We start from the raw sequence: 19,438 nt of genomic DNA on the forward strand, positions 1-19,438 counted from the left end.
TTTTCATCACTTGACTCATTGTCTTCCTCCTCACTTGTCTGCCTATTCTTTGTTGGCTGTTTGAGTATCCAGGTAAATGTTAGATACACCCAAAACTCTGATCCCCCTGTTCATATACTCTTTAGCTCCAACAGTGATTTTTTTTTCTTTTCTTCTTCTTTTTTTTTTATTTTTAATTTTACCTCAGCCACCATTTCCATAGTCTGGCACCAGAATTTGTCATCACAAAAATCTAAACCCATTTTCAAACATCCCACTCCCTATTCACCATCTCCATCTATCAGTTCACATGCTGTGTTTTGTCTTAACCAAGAATTATCTGACTTATCAAAATTTATTTTATTTTCTTGTTCATATTATGTTTTAGTCTACTAATCACTTTCCTTCTTCTACATGTAACTTCAATGTTTCAACAACTTAATGTTCTTGTTGAGTTCCCTTAACTCGTTTACCTTTGCTTTCCAAATTACTTGCCTTAAAAAACTCCAATTATGGCTTTACTAAGTTACCTTTGTATCATTTTCCTGGATCTATATGTTTGAATATTGTAGGAAAAAAAAACTATGCAAGAGTGATGACTGAAATCCTTCTAATTAGTGGTCACAAATATCAAATACAAACTCAATAATGCCAGTCAATACTACCATTCTTCCCTATACATAAACCAATTCCTCCTGTATTAGTCAGAGTTCTCTAGAGGGATCAAATTAATGGAATATATATATATATATACAGGGGAGTTTATTAAATAGTATTAACTCACATGATCACAAGGTCCCTCAATAGTCCATCTGCAAGCTGAGGAGCAAGGAAGCCAATCCGAATCCCAAAGCCTAAAAACTTGGAGTTCGATGTTCGAGGTCAGGAAGCATCCAGCACGGGAGAAAGATGTCGGCTGGGAGGCTAAGCCAGTCTAATCTCTCCAACTCTTCTGCCTGCTTTATTCTAGCCATGCTGGTAGCTGATTGGATGGTGCCCACTCATATTGAGGGTTGATCTGCCTTTCCCAGTCCATTGACTCAAATGTTAATCTCCTTTGGCAATACCCTTACAGACACACCCAGAAACAATACTTTGCATCCTTCAATCCAATCAAGATGACATTCAATATTAAGCATCATACTCTGTCTCAGGTAGCACACCCATAATTTCCTGAGTCAAATCCTTACTTACTTCCACTCCCTCTCATATGGCGACACCAACATAAAGGTCATAAGAATATTGATGTGATATTGAGAGAAGTATCTAATTAACCCATTATCAGTTTTATCAACCTAGCTAAATTTGTGACCATATAGAGAAGTATCTAATTAACCCACTATCAGTTTTATCAACCTAACTAAATTTGTGACCATATATTTTCTTCATGTTAAAGTGGAGGATACTTCCCTGTTTCCTTTAAGAGCTAAGCCCTCCCTCACTAATACCCCTTTTTCCTTTTACTCTTGCCTTTCGAATTAAGTTCTGGCAATATAACTCTTTTTCTCTATATTACTATCTGTATCCTTAAGGAATGAATTCAAGCGCAGTTATTTTATCCACTTGGGGATAAAAAATAAAAATGATGTAAAAAATTCAAGAAGAAAGTTCTTTCATTTCCATATCTGATCCAAATGCTGCCCGATCCAAAAGTTTCTTGTCTGCTTTACAGAGTAACTTCTCAAAATGCAGGGTATCTGAAAGTAGATATGCTACAGAAAGCCCCCAAAATCTCTAAACAGTACACATATAGTATATCTATTACATTCTTTTTCAATAAACAACTGAAATGTTGGTTTTAAATTTAGAGGTGCCACAATTTAAAAGGTGTCTGGAAGCTAAAAACAATATTATAAGAAATAAAGTAACTAACATGTTAAAATATTGGAAATTATTGGAAAATGTAACTAACATTTAAAGATAAATTTATTCCATGCTTTTCACCTTTTTCGGACATACTAGTCTAAACTCATTCTTTTGTATTTTCTGCTTGTTCATGGCTATGCTTTTCTCATTTTATTCTGGTTGTATGTTTGTCTCTACAACCCCACCGTATTGCTAGTAATTAAGGTGATCAAAAAGTGTTGATTAATTTCTCTTTTTCTTTTACTCTACCATTCAGTAGCTTTAGTTGTGATAGACTTGATCTTCTTCCTTATTAGTATTTACCATGTATTTTTTGTTTTGGGGAAATACCATTTTCTAAAATTCCCCTTGATCTCACTGTCTGTCTTTCTCAGCCTTATTTGCAGACTTCCTTTAAAAATATTAGAGTATTCCAGGGGTCTTACTTTGACAGTCTTCTGTTTTCACTTTCTATTCTCTTTCTATATGAACTCACTCTTTTCTGTGTATCTAATCACCAACTACATACTGATATCTCCTAGATTGCTACTCCTAATTTAGACACCTTCCAATTGGTGATAAATCTTAGCTATCTGAAAGCCTTTCTCATCTTACTGTATGTCAACAAAATCTATTTTTTTGAATCAGACAAAAATCTAGGAATTATTTTAAATTCCTCCCTTTTCTTTGTATACCATCAGTAAACATTTCGACTTTACTGCCAAAACATATTTCGATGATTACTACTTTTCTTCAGCTTCTCTACAACCACCATCATAAGACTTCATCAGGACTACCTAAAACTCTAACTCATCTCACAGTCATTACTCTTGCGCTACTGCAATGCATCCACTATTGGACAGTCAGTGTGATTATTTTCAAGTACAGAGTAGATGACATCAGTCTCCTTCGATAGTTTATCAAGACATTTGTAACAAAATTGAAAACTATAACCAAGACTGAAAGTCCTGCAACATCTGTCCCCTGCTTACTTGATCCATTTCTTATCAATCTTTTCTTTACTGCCTATGATAGTTTTGTAATTTTTTAACCTCAGATATTCCAGATTTTTCTATGTTAGATTTTCACTCTTGTTCATCCATAAGCTTCAAATGTTCTTTCTTTGATCTTAAGAATCCTGCTTTCTTCACATTTAGATTTATGCCCAAGTGTCGCTTCTTCAGGCCTTCTCTGAGCACTCAACGGCGTCCCCTGCAGTTCTCTAGAGTTTCTGTTCACTGCCCTGTTCTCTAGTACTCTGCTTCAAAAATACTGACTGCCTTACTCTCCCTAATCTCAGATATCTGTCTCCTTAATCCAGAGAGAACCCCAGGCTTGGTTTGAGTTTCCCCCACCGTACAGCATTCTGAAAACTGTTTATGAGTGATCCACAAGCAGAAGTTAATTTTAGGACTTTGCTTAATTACCACCTCCCAACACTCAGAGAACACAGTCCTGCATTGCTTTCGCACTCTATCTGTAATTTTTTTGTGTAATAAATTTGTCTACTTTTTTTTTAAAGCTTTAAGACAAGTCTGGTCTCTGTTGCTCTATCATGCTTAGAAACAGAAACTGAATGGTTTTAGACACACACTTCATTAAGGACATGCTGTTTCACCTGGTTTCCTACTTAAAGAAAAAAAAAGAAAATAGAAACAAATTCTAAGAAAAGAAATTTAGAAGAATTTGAATAGTTTGAGGTGTATTAGTTGTTTTATTCTATTGGTATAGTTTAATATTTTTGATATTGTTAGTATATTATGATATCAAACTGTCCTGTTCTTCCAGATTTGTGTAGGATGAAAATATAAACTGAGACTTTGTTTAACATCTAATTAATAAGGCATAAACAACACCTAATTATATGATTTATCAACTTTCCTCTCAGGCAGGTAGAAATACTTGGCCTAAGAAGAAACTCTTTCATCTTTTTTTGCTTCTTATTTTCTTTGCAGTTTTACTGTTGACATAAAAAATTACCATGTGTTATGATTTTAAAAGCCTGTCAGGAGGTGAGAACAAAATTTCCATCGATTCTTAAATGCAGAAATCTACCTGTAAAAAAGACAGTTTTTTTTATAGTGGGAGAGATGTGATTTTCCCAAGTATGTGTGTATATGCACATATGTATGTGTGTGTGTTTGTGTGTTCATAGTTTTCCACAGTTAATTTGCGTTTGTTTAAAAATTTTAGAAATAGTAATTTTTAAATCTAATCTGAGTTATATATCTTATATCATGACATTTGATGAAAGCAGAACTTTAACATGATAACTTTAATGACTATTCTTACAGACTTTATCTTCCAAATTTATTTATAATAAGGCTGCAAATGTGGCTTTATATATTTATTAAGATAAATGTACATATATAAAATATACATATGTTCATAAAAAATAAATTTCATGTGTGTGGACTGGTTTATATACGGTGGCAAAGTTTGCAAACAGAGTTTTTTTCATTTAAAATATTTATATTTTGATAATAAAATGATTAACATGCCAGTTATAAAAATATGCTTTATCCTCTGATTTTCTTTTTGAATTTCATAAGAAAGTTATGCTTATTTGAGATGGATTGATAATTTGTAATCAACTACAGATTAAACAATTTCTTATAATCTCTTATTCACCAATTCATAATAATCACAGTTATATATGTTGAAAATAAATTGGATTCTGGATGGTGATATTTTGTATAAAAAATTGTCAGTGTGCCAAGAATTGACTAAGACCAAAGCACACTTAGAATATGGTGATTGTGGGTTAAAGAAAGTGAATGACTTCCCAAAGCACAGAAGAATTTCAGTATAAGGAAGACTTCTATTGAAAGGAAACAAGGAAAGGAAGTGTTCATGACAACAATGGAAGTTATCCATACATTATTTCCAGGATTCAGAGAGGAAGAAAACCCTCAAAATAAGCATTTCAGTGCTCAGGAAACATGCTCAGATACTACTCTCCTAGGTTCCCTACTGCAGACAAGTAATGCAGAATAGGTGAGCAAGCACAGGATGTGTAGCCATTTACTTTTAGATGCTTTCATGATTCCACTGGTGGTATTAAGAGAGTATAAGATTTCTACAATTAAGGGAGAACTATGAATAACAAGGTAATCCAATGATTCTAAGATGAGAAGCAGCCTGTACATTTCAACAAATCAGGTTTTTTGATGATATATAAAGTTGTTTCCTAAGTCAAGTGGTGAAAAAAGTTGACTTGCCATAACTATCTATGCCACTCTCTTTAAAGACCCTAAAGAGGCCGAGTATGGTGGCTCATGCCTGTAATCCCAGCATTTTGGGCAGATCACCTGAGGTCAGGAGTTCAAGACCAGCCGGGCCAACATGATGAAACCCTGTCCCTACTAAAAATACAAAAATTACCTGGATGAGGTGGCAGGCACCTGCATTCCCAGCTACTTGGGAGGCTGAGGCACGAGGATTGCTTGAACCTGGAAGGCGAAGGCTGCAGTGAGCCAAGATCACACCACTGCACTCCAGCCTGGGTGACAGAGCGAGACTCTGTCCCAAAAATAAAAACAAAATAAAAAATAAAGACTCTAAGGGAAGTTTGGGGATAATAATTATCATGAGGAGATCCCTTTTAGTAAAAGAAAAAACGTAATACATTGTCATTTCAAGGCTATAGCTGCATTGAGCAATTGATTCAACTTTCTTGTTTCTTTAAAAAACACGATCAAACATTCATCTATATGACAGCCACAGAATTTTTAAAAACAATTATATAGTACTTTTATTAAGAGGCATTTATAGTTTATTGACTGTTTAAAGTTACATTAATTTTTATTTGCAATTTACAAATGCAGTTATTGAAAATTTTTACTTAATCAGATATGACACAATTTTTAAAATCTTAAGAGGTGGTATTGAGAAAAAAAACCTAAAAAAAAAAAACAAAACTCAATCTAATTACCAAAAGGAGAATTACACAAGTTACAATCAATCAGACAATCCGCCCTATACCACAAACACAATACCAATAATTCAGATTATCTGATCTGCCTGCCAGAAGTTAGCACTTGAGCCTGATTTTACTTTGCTGTCCTGCTTAGTTGAGTCTTAGCTGGTCGATTATTGCTTTTCTCCCTTTGTATCCTGTGATTTTAGGGTGTCTGTATCAGTATGTAAAGCTTTCTAATGATCTTGGATTTCATCTCTTTAATTTTCCTTATCTTTTTCATTGCCATTTTCTAGGTTGTGTCTAAGGAAAAGGACCTCTGCAGAATTGTAGTTTGTAACCCCAATGTGTATTTTCTGTCTGTCTAGTCCCCTTTGTTCCCTGCACCCTGAGTGCCACCATCATCTATCACTTTCTCACTTTCCCCCGAATAGAGGCTTGGAATAATGGGTATCCCCATGCAGAAGATGGGGCACCAGTTGCTGAGGCTGGAAGCATTTGTTGCTTCTGTGTCTTGACCTTGCTGCAAACCTTTGTGATCATAGGACCAGGGATACTTTTCACATCCAATTCCCCTAGAAGTTTTTTCCTACAATACAAAGTAAAAATGTGCTGTTGAACTCTATTTAATAATTCTGTATTTAAATTTTTTATTTCTATTCATAAGTGAAATTGGCCTGTAATTGTAATATACTGTATCATCTTTTTCAGGTCTTGAAGTCATTTTCCCACCTTCTTTTTAAAAATTACTTCAGAAGTTTCCTTAAAGTTTTTCTTTTTGAAAACAGAATACAGAATTTTTTTTTCTGTCCTTGGGAATTGTTTAAAATAAATTTAGGACTCTCTATTTCTAAAAGCCCCCTGTGAATTCGTATAGATCTGGGAAATTTTTGTAAAGGGCCTTTGTTTTCCCTTGAGTAATCTCTCTATTTTCTAAGGAAAGTAGTAATTTAAATTTTCTTAACTCAACTAAGGTCAATTTCTTCGTTACCATGCTAAAAACTGCCTCTTCACTTACTTTTGATATGCCACTTCTACACAGTTTATTTTCTTGTAAAATTACCAATGTGATTCAGGTTTCAAAATATATTTGCAAAAATGATTTTTAATAAATTGTCTTCATTTATTGTTTTGGTATTTGTGTATTCTCTTTTTTAAAAAATCAGGTTATTTAATGCTGTATTTTTGCTGTTTTTCAAGGCATACTTTATTTATTTTGTTATTTTTTTTCTAACACACTAAGTTTGGCTTGTATCTCTATTGATTTTTTTGATGTTCTTTATTTTAGGTTGTTTCTTTTTTTAGTTTTATCTTTTTGGAAGCAGGTGTCAATTTCATTTATGATTTATTGATAGCTGTGTTAAGGCTATGAACTTTTCTCTGAACATAGCTTTGGTTATATAGTATAGAGTTTGATACATCAAGATATCATTGTGAATTTATAACAATTCTTAAATTTCTGTGTATATTTCACCTTTGACCCCATATATTTTTAAATCGAATTTTGTAGAGGTGGTTGTTTTATGTTTCCTGGTAGAAGAGGCAATTTGTTTTTTGATATTACTATTAATTTTTGACTTAATTTCATTGTGGCCAAATTAACATGTGTGTATAATTAATGGTTTATATTTTGAGTTAAGATTGTCCTTGTTTTAATGTGTGGTTAGGTTTTATAAATGTTGTATGCATTTTTGAAAATAAACTCTATTCCTTAGTATTGGAACTCAGAGATAAAAGTACCATATTGCATGTACTTTTCGGTTCCTCTATAGCCTTACTGATTTATTGCCTTCTTCATCTGCCTGAGCAAGACAGACACATTAAAGTCTCATGCTTGTTATGCACTTCCTTCTGTTTTCTCTTTGGTGTCCTATAGATTCTGAGTTTGACAACAGGCTGGTGAGTTGAAGGGATTTAAAGAAGAAAGGTAAATAATGCCTTCCAAATGAGATTCACACCGGAGGCATAGTCAAGGACCAGGTCATGTGAGGCTTTGTAAAACATGATTAAGAGTTTTGGATTTTGTTTTAAGGCAAATGAAGTCTTTGAGGCATGTTTAATGGGCAGTGACAGGATCTCTTGACTTGTGTGATTTTGCCGTTGTGTGGATAACGCAGTGGGAAGAAGGGGGAAAGAAGCAGGAACAGTTAGGGGCTGTGGCAGTGATCACCCATATTAATGTGGTGGCATTAAAACTGGAGAGAAAAGCAAGGATTCAAAGTGGAGTCAAGCTCTAATTTCTCAGAGCATAGCGTTTACAAGAAAGTGATGCTAACTAATGTAGATTTATAGGGTCATTCTCAGGAAAGAATGTGTACTCTATGCCTATATTTGTGACTGTAGGACCTATTCTAATGGGGATAGTCATGGACTACGTCTTTTTCAAGGTATATTTATGGATTCTCAAAAGTGCTCTAATGTGAATGACAAATTATATGGCAAAATCTTCTCATATGGATGGAGACCTTTTAGGGTTTATATGGCTAAATCTTCTCATATGGATGGAGACCCTTTAGGGTGGGAGTCAAGGAGTTGAAGGTTATTGTAAATTGGGGTATGGATGACATGCCCGATTTTGAAAGACAATCACTCTTGGTTTAATGCTGATGATTTAGCATACATATTAAAAATACTTAGTAGAAAGATACTACATATCCAATCCAAGCAATATCTATCACAAAGCAGGGAAGCTATTTTCATAACAAAAATATACACTACTAAAAACTATGTATGCTTTTGTAAGCTAAAAACATGAATAAATTTATTTTTGCAATAAAATAAATACAAGTCATTTGTTTTCTTTAGATGTCCACTTTATATTTGTTTTATAATTTACTGTGCTTTAGTGCACTAATAACTAACACTTCTATATGGTTTTCATAGCTTATCCTTTTCTAAATACTTTACATAATAATTCATTTAATCTTTACAAACCTTTGAGGAAATACCACTTTAAATGAATAATTATCCTTTTAATAAGTGAGATTTCAAAATTAATGAACAGATATAGTTATGATATTTAATGTGACCTCATGAAATAAATTAATAAACCTAGAGCTATAAAAATTAGGCTTTGTGATTTAAAAAAAATCATTTTCCCTTCCCTTCCTTCCTTCCTTCCTTCTTTCTGAGACACATCTCTCTGTCAGCCAGGATGGAGTGAGTGGTGTCATCACAGCTCACTGCAGCCCTGACCTCCGAGGCTCAAGGAATCCTTCCAGGAATATAGGCATGCACCATGAGGCCTGGCTAATATTTTTTTGTATTTTTTGCAGAGATGGTGTTTTGTAGAGACTTCATTTTTTTTTGTAGAGACTTTATTTTGTTTAACTATTCTTTTACTCAGAAGTATATTTTTAAGATAGCTCCTGTTGCCCAGGAGCTCAAGCCAGCCTAGGCAACATGGCAACAACCCATCTCTACAAAAAATAGGCTCCCCTGTGCACCTGTCTCCACCTCTCAAAGTGCTGGGATTACAGACATGAGCCACAGCACCTGGCTGCATTTCCTAGTTCTTTATGTCTTAAATCATTAGTGTATTTGCCTTTTTATTCTGTAATTTGATCCAACAAGAAATATATACATAAAAGATCAAATGTTAATTTTAAATTTTAGTTAGACATACCATTTTTAAACATTAATTTGAACCATATATGCAAAGCGTTGAGTTAATCACCCTCCACTCTTCATGCCACGCTATCATTGATACTTGATCAACTTTTTTTAATGTATCTTTTCTCCATGTTTTGTTTCCCATTCTCTTACCCTTATGAGAAAACATGGATTTATTTTTATTTGTACATTACCATAAAACTTGTATTATTATTTTCTCTAAGTAAACTGAATTTATCTTTATAGAGATGTATTCCAGACTTCATTTTGTTTAACTATTCTTTTTCAGGATTACATTTTTAAGATAATATCGTATTATAGCTGAAGTATGTGTGTAACAGCTAGTCCTTCTAGATGGGATATAATCAACTTGCAACCAAGTGGCCAGCTGGTCTCCTTAAACAATGATGTTCTGTTATGCACTCACTTTGTCGTCTGTGGCTGGCAGGTTGGACATTTCAATGTGACAGTAGCTAGATTAGGCTTGGTAAGTAGGAGTCTATTATGCTGTGCCGATGAGCAGCCTCTGTCTCTACCACTGCAGCCACTATGTTTATGCACTCATGTGGCAATTTTGCCATGGCTAGTGTAAAAAACTGGCTAAAGATAACAGGCCAGACCTTTTTAGCTACTTTGTTGTTTAGGGCCTCTTCCTAAACATGGAAGATGTCCGATAGGGAGTACTAATATCCGATAAAAATCACCACACTTTGTGTCTACTGCCATGTGTCCATTTACATGCCTCTGTCACTAGAACTCATTATTTCTGATCTTACAACCTTTATCTTTCACATTTGACCAGCTGGTCAGGAAATTAACCATGGTGCATAAGCTATATATAATAACATCAAATAACTCATCTTTTCACCCATAGTGACAGATCAGGTGCACTGCCTGAAGCTCTAGGCATTGAGAGCATTTTCTCTTATGGTTGTGTTTAAAGGCAACCTCTGTAGTGCTTGCATAGTACAGACGCATTTCACTTTTTATCTTACACCACCTACAAAGCTAACCCACATGTGAACCAAAGCTCCTCCTTCAGCTAGCTGTACAGATTTTCTATAGAGTTACGGTTGCAAGCTGAGAAGAATAGTGGTGGGTGACAGAGCAGTGAGGGATATCTATTCATGTAGCTTTCTTGTGCACTCTGATCCTGCTTGTGCTTAATCCCAGTGGGTGTACTTCTTCCATAAGAAGGAAACTATATGAGCCTTGATGAGTTGGGTTATTGTTGGTCACATCCAACCTTATGACTCGGTGAACATAGTAGCTTTCTATTGTCATAAGAAATCCCCAGAAACTAACTGGCCTAAATAACACACTTTTTTGTTGTTTGTTCATTGATACATAACATTTGTACATATTTATGGGGTATTTGTGATAGTTTGATATATGCATACAATGTGGTATAATTCCATATGCATTATTGGCTCTTGCTGAAATGGCTGAAGGACAACACCCTTAAACTCCCTAGATGCTCTGTAATTTTATTGAGAGGATGGAATAATCACATTCTGTATCATATTAAAGAGGCTTTATGTGCCTGAATACTTTAAACTTTTAATCTTTCTGATGTATTAGCAGAGTTTTACAGCCACATCCTTGGCTTTTTCTTCTAAAGCACCTTTCATGACAGTGAAATGTAGCATATTTTGCAATATGGATAGACTGATAATTTCCCAAATCTTCCAGCCTTGGTTTCTTTTTTTTTCTTTTCTTTTCTTTCTTTCTTTTTTTTTTCTCTTGAGACAGAGTCTCGCTCTGCCACCCAGGCTGGAGTGCAGTGTTTCTTTTAATTAAACAGTTCATCCCTTAATTTATCTCTTTACTTTTGCATTTTACTATAAGTGGCATAAAGAAACCAGGCTGTACCTTCAACACTTTCCTCAAAAATTTTCTCAGCTTACTGTTCATTTTTGCCATTTACAAGTTTTGGTTTTCAAATGACTGCAGGACACAATTACACTAAGCTTTCTGCCATTATGAAACAACAATCCTTTTTGTTCCAATTTCTAGTTGCATGTTCCTCTTTTTCTTTCTCTAAGCCCTCGCCAACAGTGACTTTAATGTTTGTACTTTTACTCATATTTTGTTCACAAAAATTTAGGTAGTGTTGTTCCTCAGTCATAGCAGGGGATTGGTTCCAGGACCCCACACAGATACTTAAATCTGTTAATGCTCAAGTACTCTACATAAAATGGTGTAGTATTTGCATGTAACCTATGCATATCTTCCTGTATACAGTAATCATCTCTAGACTACTTATAATACTTGATACAATGTAAATGCTATGTAAATAGTTGTTATACTGTATTATTTTATTTGTATTATTTTTATTGTTGTATTGTTATTTTTAACTTTTTAAAAATATTTTAAATCTGGTGTTGGTTGAATTATGGATGTGGATTCCTTGGATATGCAGGGCTGACTGTATTCTCTAAGAAGATTTATGTTGCCCTTACCATGTTCCTCACTTCCGCCTGAGTACTCACTGGTAGAATTGTTAACATCCATGTTTCTACTAACAGATATTTAAGGCAATCTGTGCTTTCTCTGTCCTTCTCAAAATTCACCCAGCCTCTACTTATTGCCAATTTCAGAATTACTTATACAATTTTAGGTATTTGGTACAGCAGCACTCCATCCTCATATGAAAATTTTTCTTTAATTTTCACTGTTGCCATAACAAAGTACTACAAAGTCAGTAGCATAAAACAAAACAAATGTGATATCTTACATTTTGGCAGGTCAGAATTCCGAAAAGAGTTAAAATCAAGCTGTCATCAGGGCTGCATTCTATCTGAAGGCTATAAAGGATCATTTGTTCTCTTGCCTTTTCTGGCTTTCAGAGGCCTCCCATGTTTTCTTGCTCCTGACCATCTTCTCCATCCTCAGTGCACTGAGGTCACAACTCACTGACCATTGTTCCAACATAATATGTCATTCTGGCCACAGCCTGGAAAGGCCCTGCACTTTTGGGAACTCGTGATTAGATTGGGCCCACTAAGATATTTTAGGATAGTGTTCCCATCTCAAGTTCTGTAATTGAAACCATATATGTGAAATCCCTTTATCTACATAAGGAAAAACATTCACAGGTACCAAAGTTACGGCATGAACATCTTTGGGTGAGTGGGTGGGGCACTATTCTGCATACCACCATGGGTCAATCAGGACCAGATTTTAATGATCAAATCTAGCTCCATGGTCGTTTGGTGTCCTATGTGTTTTGTATTTACCAGGACCTAGTAATACATCAAAAAACCCGTTTGCCTTCTGCCATGATTGTGTGTTTCCTGAGGCCTCTCCAGCCATACTGAACTCTGAGTCAATTAAACTTCTTTCCTTTATAAATTACTTAGTCTTGGGCAGTTCTTTATAGCAGTATGAAAACAGGCTAATACAAGTCCCAACCCTCAGTACCCCAGATATGACTGTATTTACAGATAGGGTCTATAAAGAGATAATTAAGTTAAAATGAGGTCCTTAGGGTTAAGTCCTAATCCTTCATGACTGATGTCCTCATAAGGAGAGAATATTTCGATATAGACAGATAACAGATACAGAAGGAAGGTCCTCTGAAGACCCAGAGAGAAGATTGCCATCTACAAACCACAAAGAAAGGCTTCAGAAGAAACCAACCCTACCAACATTGTCATCCCTGTCTTCTAGCCTAAGGAAATGTGAGGAAATAAATTTCTGTTGTTTAAACCACCCAGTTGATGAGATTTTGTTTCAACAGCCCTAGTAAACTAATATGCCAGGAATGAAATGCTTGAATTTCATCAGAATCTCCTTCAATTCACACAACATATATTTTTTCTTTTATTTTTGACCTCGAAGATATATTTGCTTCTTATTTGACTTAAGTAGCACTTTGGAGAAGTGGATCTAAACACTGATTCTTACATCTGGAATCTAAACTGAACTTTTTTTTCTCCCCTCTTATCGTTGGATTACTCCATTTAAAACATAGCCTGTTGAGGCCGGGGGCAGTGGCTCACGCCTGTAATCCCAGCACTTTGGGGAGCCAAGGTGGGTGGATCACGAGGTCAGGAGTTCCAGACAAGTCTGGTCAACACAGTGAAACCCCATCTCTACTAAAAATACAAAATATTAGCCGGGTGTGGTGGTGCGCACCTGTAATCCCAGCTACTTGGGAGGCTGAGGCAGGAGAATCTCTTGAACCCGGGAGATGGAGGTTGCAGTTGACCGAGATTATGCCATTGCATTCCCGCCCAGGTGACAGTATGAGACTCCGTCTCAAAAAAAAAAATATATATATATATAAAATATATATATATAGCCTGTTGAAATGTTGAGGGAAGAAAGGACAAACAGAGATATTTCATGTAAACAGTATAAAGATATGGTATTTGTATTGCTGTGAATTACTTGTTAGTCAGCAAGTAATTTATCAGCACCATACAACTTAGAGAAAGAGTACATGCCACGATGGAATTACACCTTAATTAACCAGATGATGTAAAGAAATTACATGTTAACATAGCCTTTTTCAATGACTATTTAAAATGGATACATAATGTGTGTGTGTATCTCAAAACACTATAGTCCTATAGAGATAAATGTATTAATATAGGTAAAATTAGAATGCACCTAAAATATTGGACCCTGAAAATATACTGGGACAATAGGATCTTTAGGGATTATCTATTTTCTAGAAGTTAAAAAAATTGTTTTACATTTAAATCATGCACACAAACTAAACTTTCATCTTTTTAAAACCTTATTTTAGATAGACTCTATTTTTCTTGTGAATCATGAGGCATAATTATCTAACTCCCTGAATCTAGTACATGAGGGCTTGCTATACAGACTCGCCCTTGTGAGAAGTAGCTCAATCATAAAACAGCACTTGTTTTTTAGAACAGGCACTTGTATAACTCTTAAATTATAAAGTGTTATTTGAAACCCCTCTCCATGGTACATATAACAAATGGTTCATCTCTCCTGATTTGCATTCACAGAGGTTTCTTAATGGTAAGAGGTTTCTGTTTTTCTTGGTGGGAGGTGTTACCCTTTGAGTGTGTACCCAAAGAATTTTGTTTGCACTACAGAAACTACATATCCAAAATATATCTTCCCAATTTGATGAAAATATGTTCAACTTTATTTAAAGTATGCCTGTAACAAATAAAAGGGCCTAATTTTATTTGTATATATTTCCACTTTCAACATTTATAAAATTTTATTCTGAGAGATGATCAGAGTCAACATTTGAAGAACTGGCTCACGGTTATTGGTCGTATATTTTGCTTTGTGTTTATCTGTGTGCAATGATGTGGAAAACAGACATGAAATTGCCAACAGGATTTATTATATAGACTATCCACCCATAATCAAGACTTAAAATCAAAGCACACTGAGTCAAGGGGTATGCATTTTACCTTTAATATCTCTAAGAAATAGAGACAATTAACTTCCCCACTTTTTTTTTAACCAGTACTTTTTTTTTTACAATAAACCATGAAGGATATATAAAATCGTCTGTGTGTTGAAATGGATACTCAACATATCTTGTTCTTGAGGGCAATTTAAAAAAATAAATATCTATGTGGGTAGGTAAGTGAATGCATTTGTAAATAATACAATTATTTAAATAAATTGCAATCAGAATTGGTGTTGCTGTTTAATTTTATATATGTCTTTAAGTTTCACAGGATAATTGAGATTCATTTATCTCTAACAAACGGTGTGATACAATGTCACCATTAGAATTGGGCAAAATAGATAAATAGGTTTGTTTATTTTAAAGTTCAAGTAAAATGACTTCCAGATCTTGTCTTCTAAGATTAAGATCTTACTGTCCACAAGATGGAAAAATGACAGATAACAGTAGCACTGATTCTCATAATTTTTAATAGTTTCTTTCACGGAATACCCTTTAACAAGAGAAATACAATGATAATTACAGTTACTCATGAAGGATTTTAGAAATGGTAAAAGGACCAGCTTGAAAGCTCCTGTTTTTCATCTTCCACAGAGAAACTGTACTCTTTCATTTCTGTTGTACTAGAGTATAAGAAATCAATGACAGGTACATCTCTCTTTGGAATAACTTTTATAACCTTCTCTCAAAAAAATGTCTCTATTTTCTGCATGCCACCCACAGTTCACTGACTTTGAACTAGTCATGTCCAAACCCCGGCCCAAATAGGTTGTTTCCACTATCTTTGGTGGAAGAATCCCCTGAGATTTCTTTGCTGAGGTATTTTCAGTTGCTGTTCTCATAATAAAGATGACTTTTTAGAGGCCAGCCATGTTACTCATCAAATGAAGTTCAGTGCTTACTTATTTTCTTTGTTAACTTTTTAAAGGTCATATTGGTTTACTAGTGTATATATTTTTTAAAAAATGTTGCCTACAAATTGATTCTTCTATCCATGTATTTTATTACTTTAGGATTCTTACATAATTATATTTTTTAGTCTTTTGTTATTTCTGCAAATGAGGGAATTTCCCCTTTAGGGAATAGCAGTGCTTTCAGTCATGACTCTAATTAGAAACAAAATAGATTCTATTATTGTATTATTTAGCTGATTTAAATAGTTAACACTAAAATACTTAAAATCTGAAGAGGATGCTGTTTTCTTGCTGCTGTCAAAGCTTCCAGGGGTCCAGGCTATTTAATTTTTTTGTCTTTCATTAACTAGTTAATTCACAAAACCTTTATAAAGTTCCCACAGTGTGTCAAAAACTATATAGTGTATTACAGTAGCTGTAAGAACTGAGAGACTCATGATCTCATAAACTCATTATCTATTATTAATAGGAAGATAAAGAGGGTAAACATAAGTAAGTTCAGAAAATGGCATATTAGCAGAAGAGACAGGCCAGGGAAACTAAAATATGATCACTAGTCTGAGGAGGACATAAGGGAGTTTCCTTATTTTTTTCCTCTTAAGTTTAAGAAACCAGGATAGGAATTGAGACAATGACACTTGGGCACAGTGTTTCAAAAAGAGGGAACAGTAGTAATACCCTGAGCCATGAGCACACTGGCATATTTGAGTAACTGGAAGTAGTGTGTCGTGACAGTGTGGTTGATGGGCTCAGAGTTTTGACTGGAACTTGGATTGTGCAGAAAATATTAGGCCATTGAAAACCACTGCCTTTCCTGTGAATCAGATCAGGAGCCACTGGAGAGTATTTAGCAGAGCAGTGACTCGATCTCATTGACATGTTGAAACAATGTCCAACAATGATAGACTGGATTAAGAAAATGTGGCATATATACACCATGGACTACTATGCAGCCATAAAAAATGATGAGTTCATGTCCTTTGTAGGGACATGGATGAAATTGGAAATCATCATTCTCAGTAAACTATCATAAGGACAAAAAACCAAACACCGCATGTTCTCACTCATAGATGGGAATTGAACAATGAGAACACATGGACACAGGAAGGGGAACATCACACTCTGGGGACTGTTGTGGGGTGGGGGGAGGGGGAAGAGATAGCATTAGGAGATATACCTAATGCTAAATGACGAGTTAATGGGTGCAGCACACCAGCATGGCACATGTATACATATGTAACTAACCTGTACATTGTGCACCTGTACCCTAAAACTTAAAGTATAATAATAAAAAAAAAAGAAGAAAAAAAAAAAAAAAGAATCACTTTGGCTGCTGTGTTTCAGTGAGACTCTGTGGAAGGCAATAATAACAGCCGGAGGCTGTCACCGTAACCTGTGTGAGAAAGGAGGCTATCACTGTTACCCGGGTGAAAGCTGATGGTGCCTTGGAGAATACTGGGAGCATGTGTGATAGTGGGAAATTTTCATGCTCTATCTATATTTTGGAAAAAATTAAGTAATTAAAACCAATTTTGTTGATGTTTCAGATGTGGAATTCAAATAAAATAGTTGAAGAATAAATTAAGTTTTTCTGATTGATTGTGTTTTTTTCCCCGGATGGGCTAGAATGATCAAGTACAATGATAAGGAAGAGTGTGTGGGTGAAACAGGTTCTACTGGAATAATAAGCAGTTCTATTTTGAGCATTTCAACTTTGAGATGTTCCAAGTAAAGATATCAAGTATGCAGTTATATATAGTGTTATCAAGTTTAGTGGACAAATCTGAATCAGAGATATAAATTTACTTGTCATCAGTATGCAGATGGCAATTGAAATTGTGAAACCAGAAGAAATCACTGAAGAAGTATAGATAAAAGCTTAAAAAATGATCCATTAGATGCTCCAAAATTATGAAATTGGTGAAAATTGGATTTAACAAAACTGATAAAGTATTACCAGAGTCATACAAAAAAAATCAGCGAGTGTGATATACAGAAAGCAAGTGAAAGAAACACTTCTAAGATGAAGATGTTATTAGCCTTGGCTTGTGCTCTGAGGTGATGAAAATGGGACAGTATATATCAATGTTTTTTCTCCCAAGAATAGAAAATCCTATCTATTATGAAAAAAACATGAACTAGATTCCAATACAGAGATATTCTACAAAATGTCTGACCAATACTCATTAAAACTATCAAGATCGGCCTGGCATGGTGGCTCATGTCTATAATCCCAGCACTTTGGGAGGCCGAGGCGGGTGGATCACTTGAGGTCAGGAGTTCGAGACCAGTCTGGCCAACATAGTAAAACCCTGTCTTTACTAAAAATACAAAAATTACCTGGTGTTGTGGCGCATGCCTGTAGTCCCAGCTACTCCAGAGCCTGAGGCAGGAGAATCGCTTGAGCCCAGGAGGCGGAAGTTGCAGACAGCTAAGGTCGTTCCACTGCACTCCAGCCTGAATGAAAGTAGTATTCTGAATGAGATCCTGGAACAGAAAAGGGCACAAGGTAACAAGGAAATCTGAGTTAAGAATGGACTTTAGGGGGCCGGGCGCGGTGGCTCAAGCCTGTAATCCCAGTACTTTGGGAAGCTGAGGCAGGTGGATCACGAGGTCAGGAGATCGAGACCATCCTGGCTAACAGGGTGAAACCCTGTCTCTACTAAAAATACAAAAAAAAAAATTAGCTGGGCGTGGTGGCGGACGCCTGTAGTCCCAGCTACTTGGGAGGCTGAGGCAGGAGAATGGCGTGAACTCAGGAGGCAGAGCTTGCAGTGAGCTGCACTCCAGCCTGGAGTGACAGAGCCAGACTCCGTCTCAAAAAACCAACCAACCAAACAAAAAAAGAATGGACTTTGGTTCATAACAACATGTCAATATTGGTTCATTATTTGTACAAATGTACCACACTGATGTAATATATTAGTAATATGGGAAACTGGGGCATACTCTCCATACCATCTTCATAATTTTTTCTTAAAATCTAAAACTGTTCTAAACTACAAATTTTATTTAAAATGTTTATTAGAAGTGTTATTAGGACCTTTCAAAATATTAAATAACTTTCTCCTAGTCCTGCTTTACTAAGATTTTTAAAATATGAATGTGTGATGAAAGCTATCATATATTTTCCACATATATTTATATAAACCATCTACTTTCCCATTTAATTTGAGAAACTATAAGGAAAATTATATTTAAAGATTTCCCAAAATTAAAATGTTTTAATTAGTTCTGATAGTATTGAACAAGCTGCAGTAAAAAGCAAAAACAAACACAAAAGCAAACTAACTCCCAATCTCAGTGACTTCAACATCAAAGGATCATACCTGTCTTGAACCGCAGGTTGAACTTCAATAGGCAGTCTGATACAGGACACCCTCATACCAGGGACCCATCTGAAGGAACTTCTATCATCTAGATGTCCCTGGACACTGAAAAAAGAGAAATATGGTCAAAGACACAGAAACACATTTTTGAAGGATATCTTTTGTTGGGTCTTTTATTCTGTTGTGTCTATAGTTTAGTCTCTGCAGTAAATTTTTAATCTCAGGTATTATATTGTTATACTTTGGAAATTTAATCTAGCTTTCTTATCATTATGTTTATGTTTTTCCCTTGAGGTAGTTGCTGACTTTTAAAATGGTATCTCCTATAATTTGGATCTGTGTCCCCACTCAAATCTTATGTTGAATTGTAATCCTCAATGTTGGAGGTGGGGTCCGGTGAGAGATATGTGGTCCATGGGTGAGGATCCCT

At 35.2% G+C, this 19,438-nt stretch overlaps 1 protein-coding gene across 19 annotated transcripts in view; it reads right to left on the reverse strand.

Annotated features, from left to right (window-relative positions):
• The window catches only part of LOC112133162 (cytosolic carboxypeptidase 3-like), a 191,264-nt gene that overhangs the window by 163,506 nt on the left and 8,320 nt on the right, over positions 1–19,438 (reverse strand). For 15 of the 19 annotated variants that reach the window (XR_008524404.2, XR_008524401.2, XR_008524397.2 and 12 more), the window contains 2 exons: positions 19,009–19,113; positions 18,020–18,166 (listed from right to left, as the gene is read on the reverse strand). Coding sequence is in view for 1 of the 19 variants with exons in the window: in XM_063723357.1 (XP_063579427.1) it covers positions 6,152–6,332; positions 18,020–18,166; positions 19,009–19,064 (384 nt within the window). In the remaining 18 variants the exon portion in view is untranslated. The other 4 variants (XR_010139640.1, XR_010139642.1, XR_010139648.1 and 1 more) reach the window with 3 other exon arrangements.

Source organism: Pongo abelii, chromosome 3, assembly GCF_028885655.2.
Source record: "Pongo abelii isolate AG06213 chromosome 3, NHGRI_mPonAbe1-v2.0_pri, whole genome shotgun sequence".
Lineage (NCBI taxonomy): Eukaryota > Metazoa > Chordata > Mammalia > Primates > Hominidae > Pongo > Pongo abelii.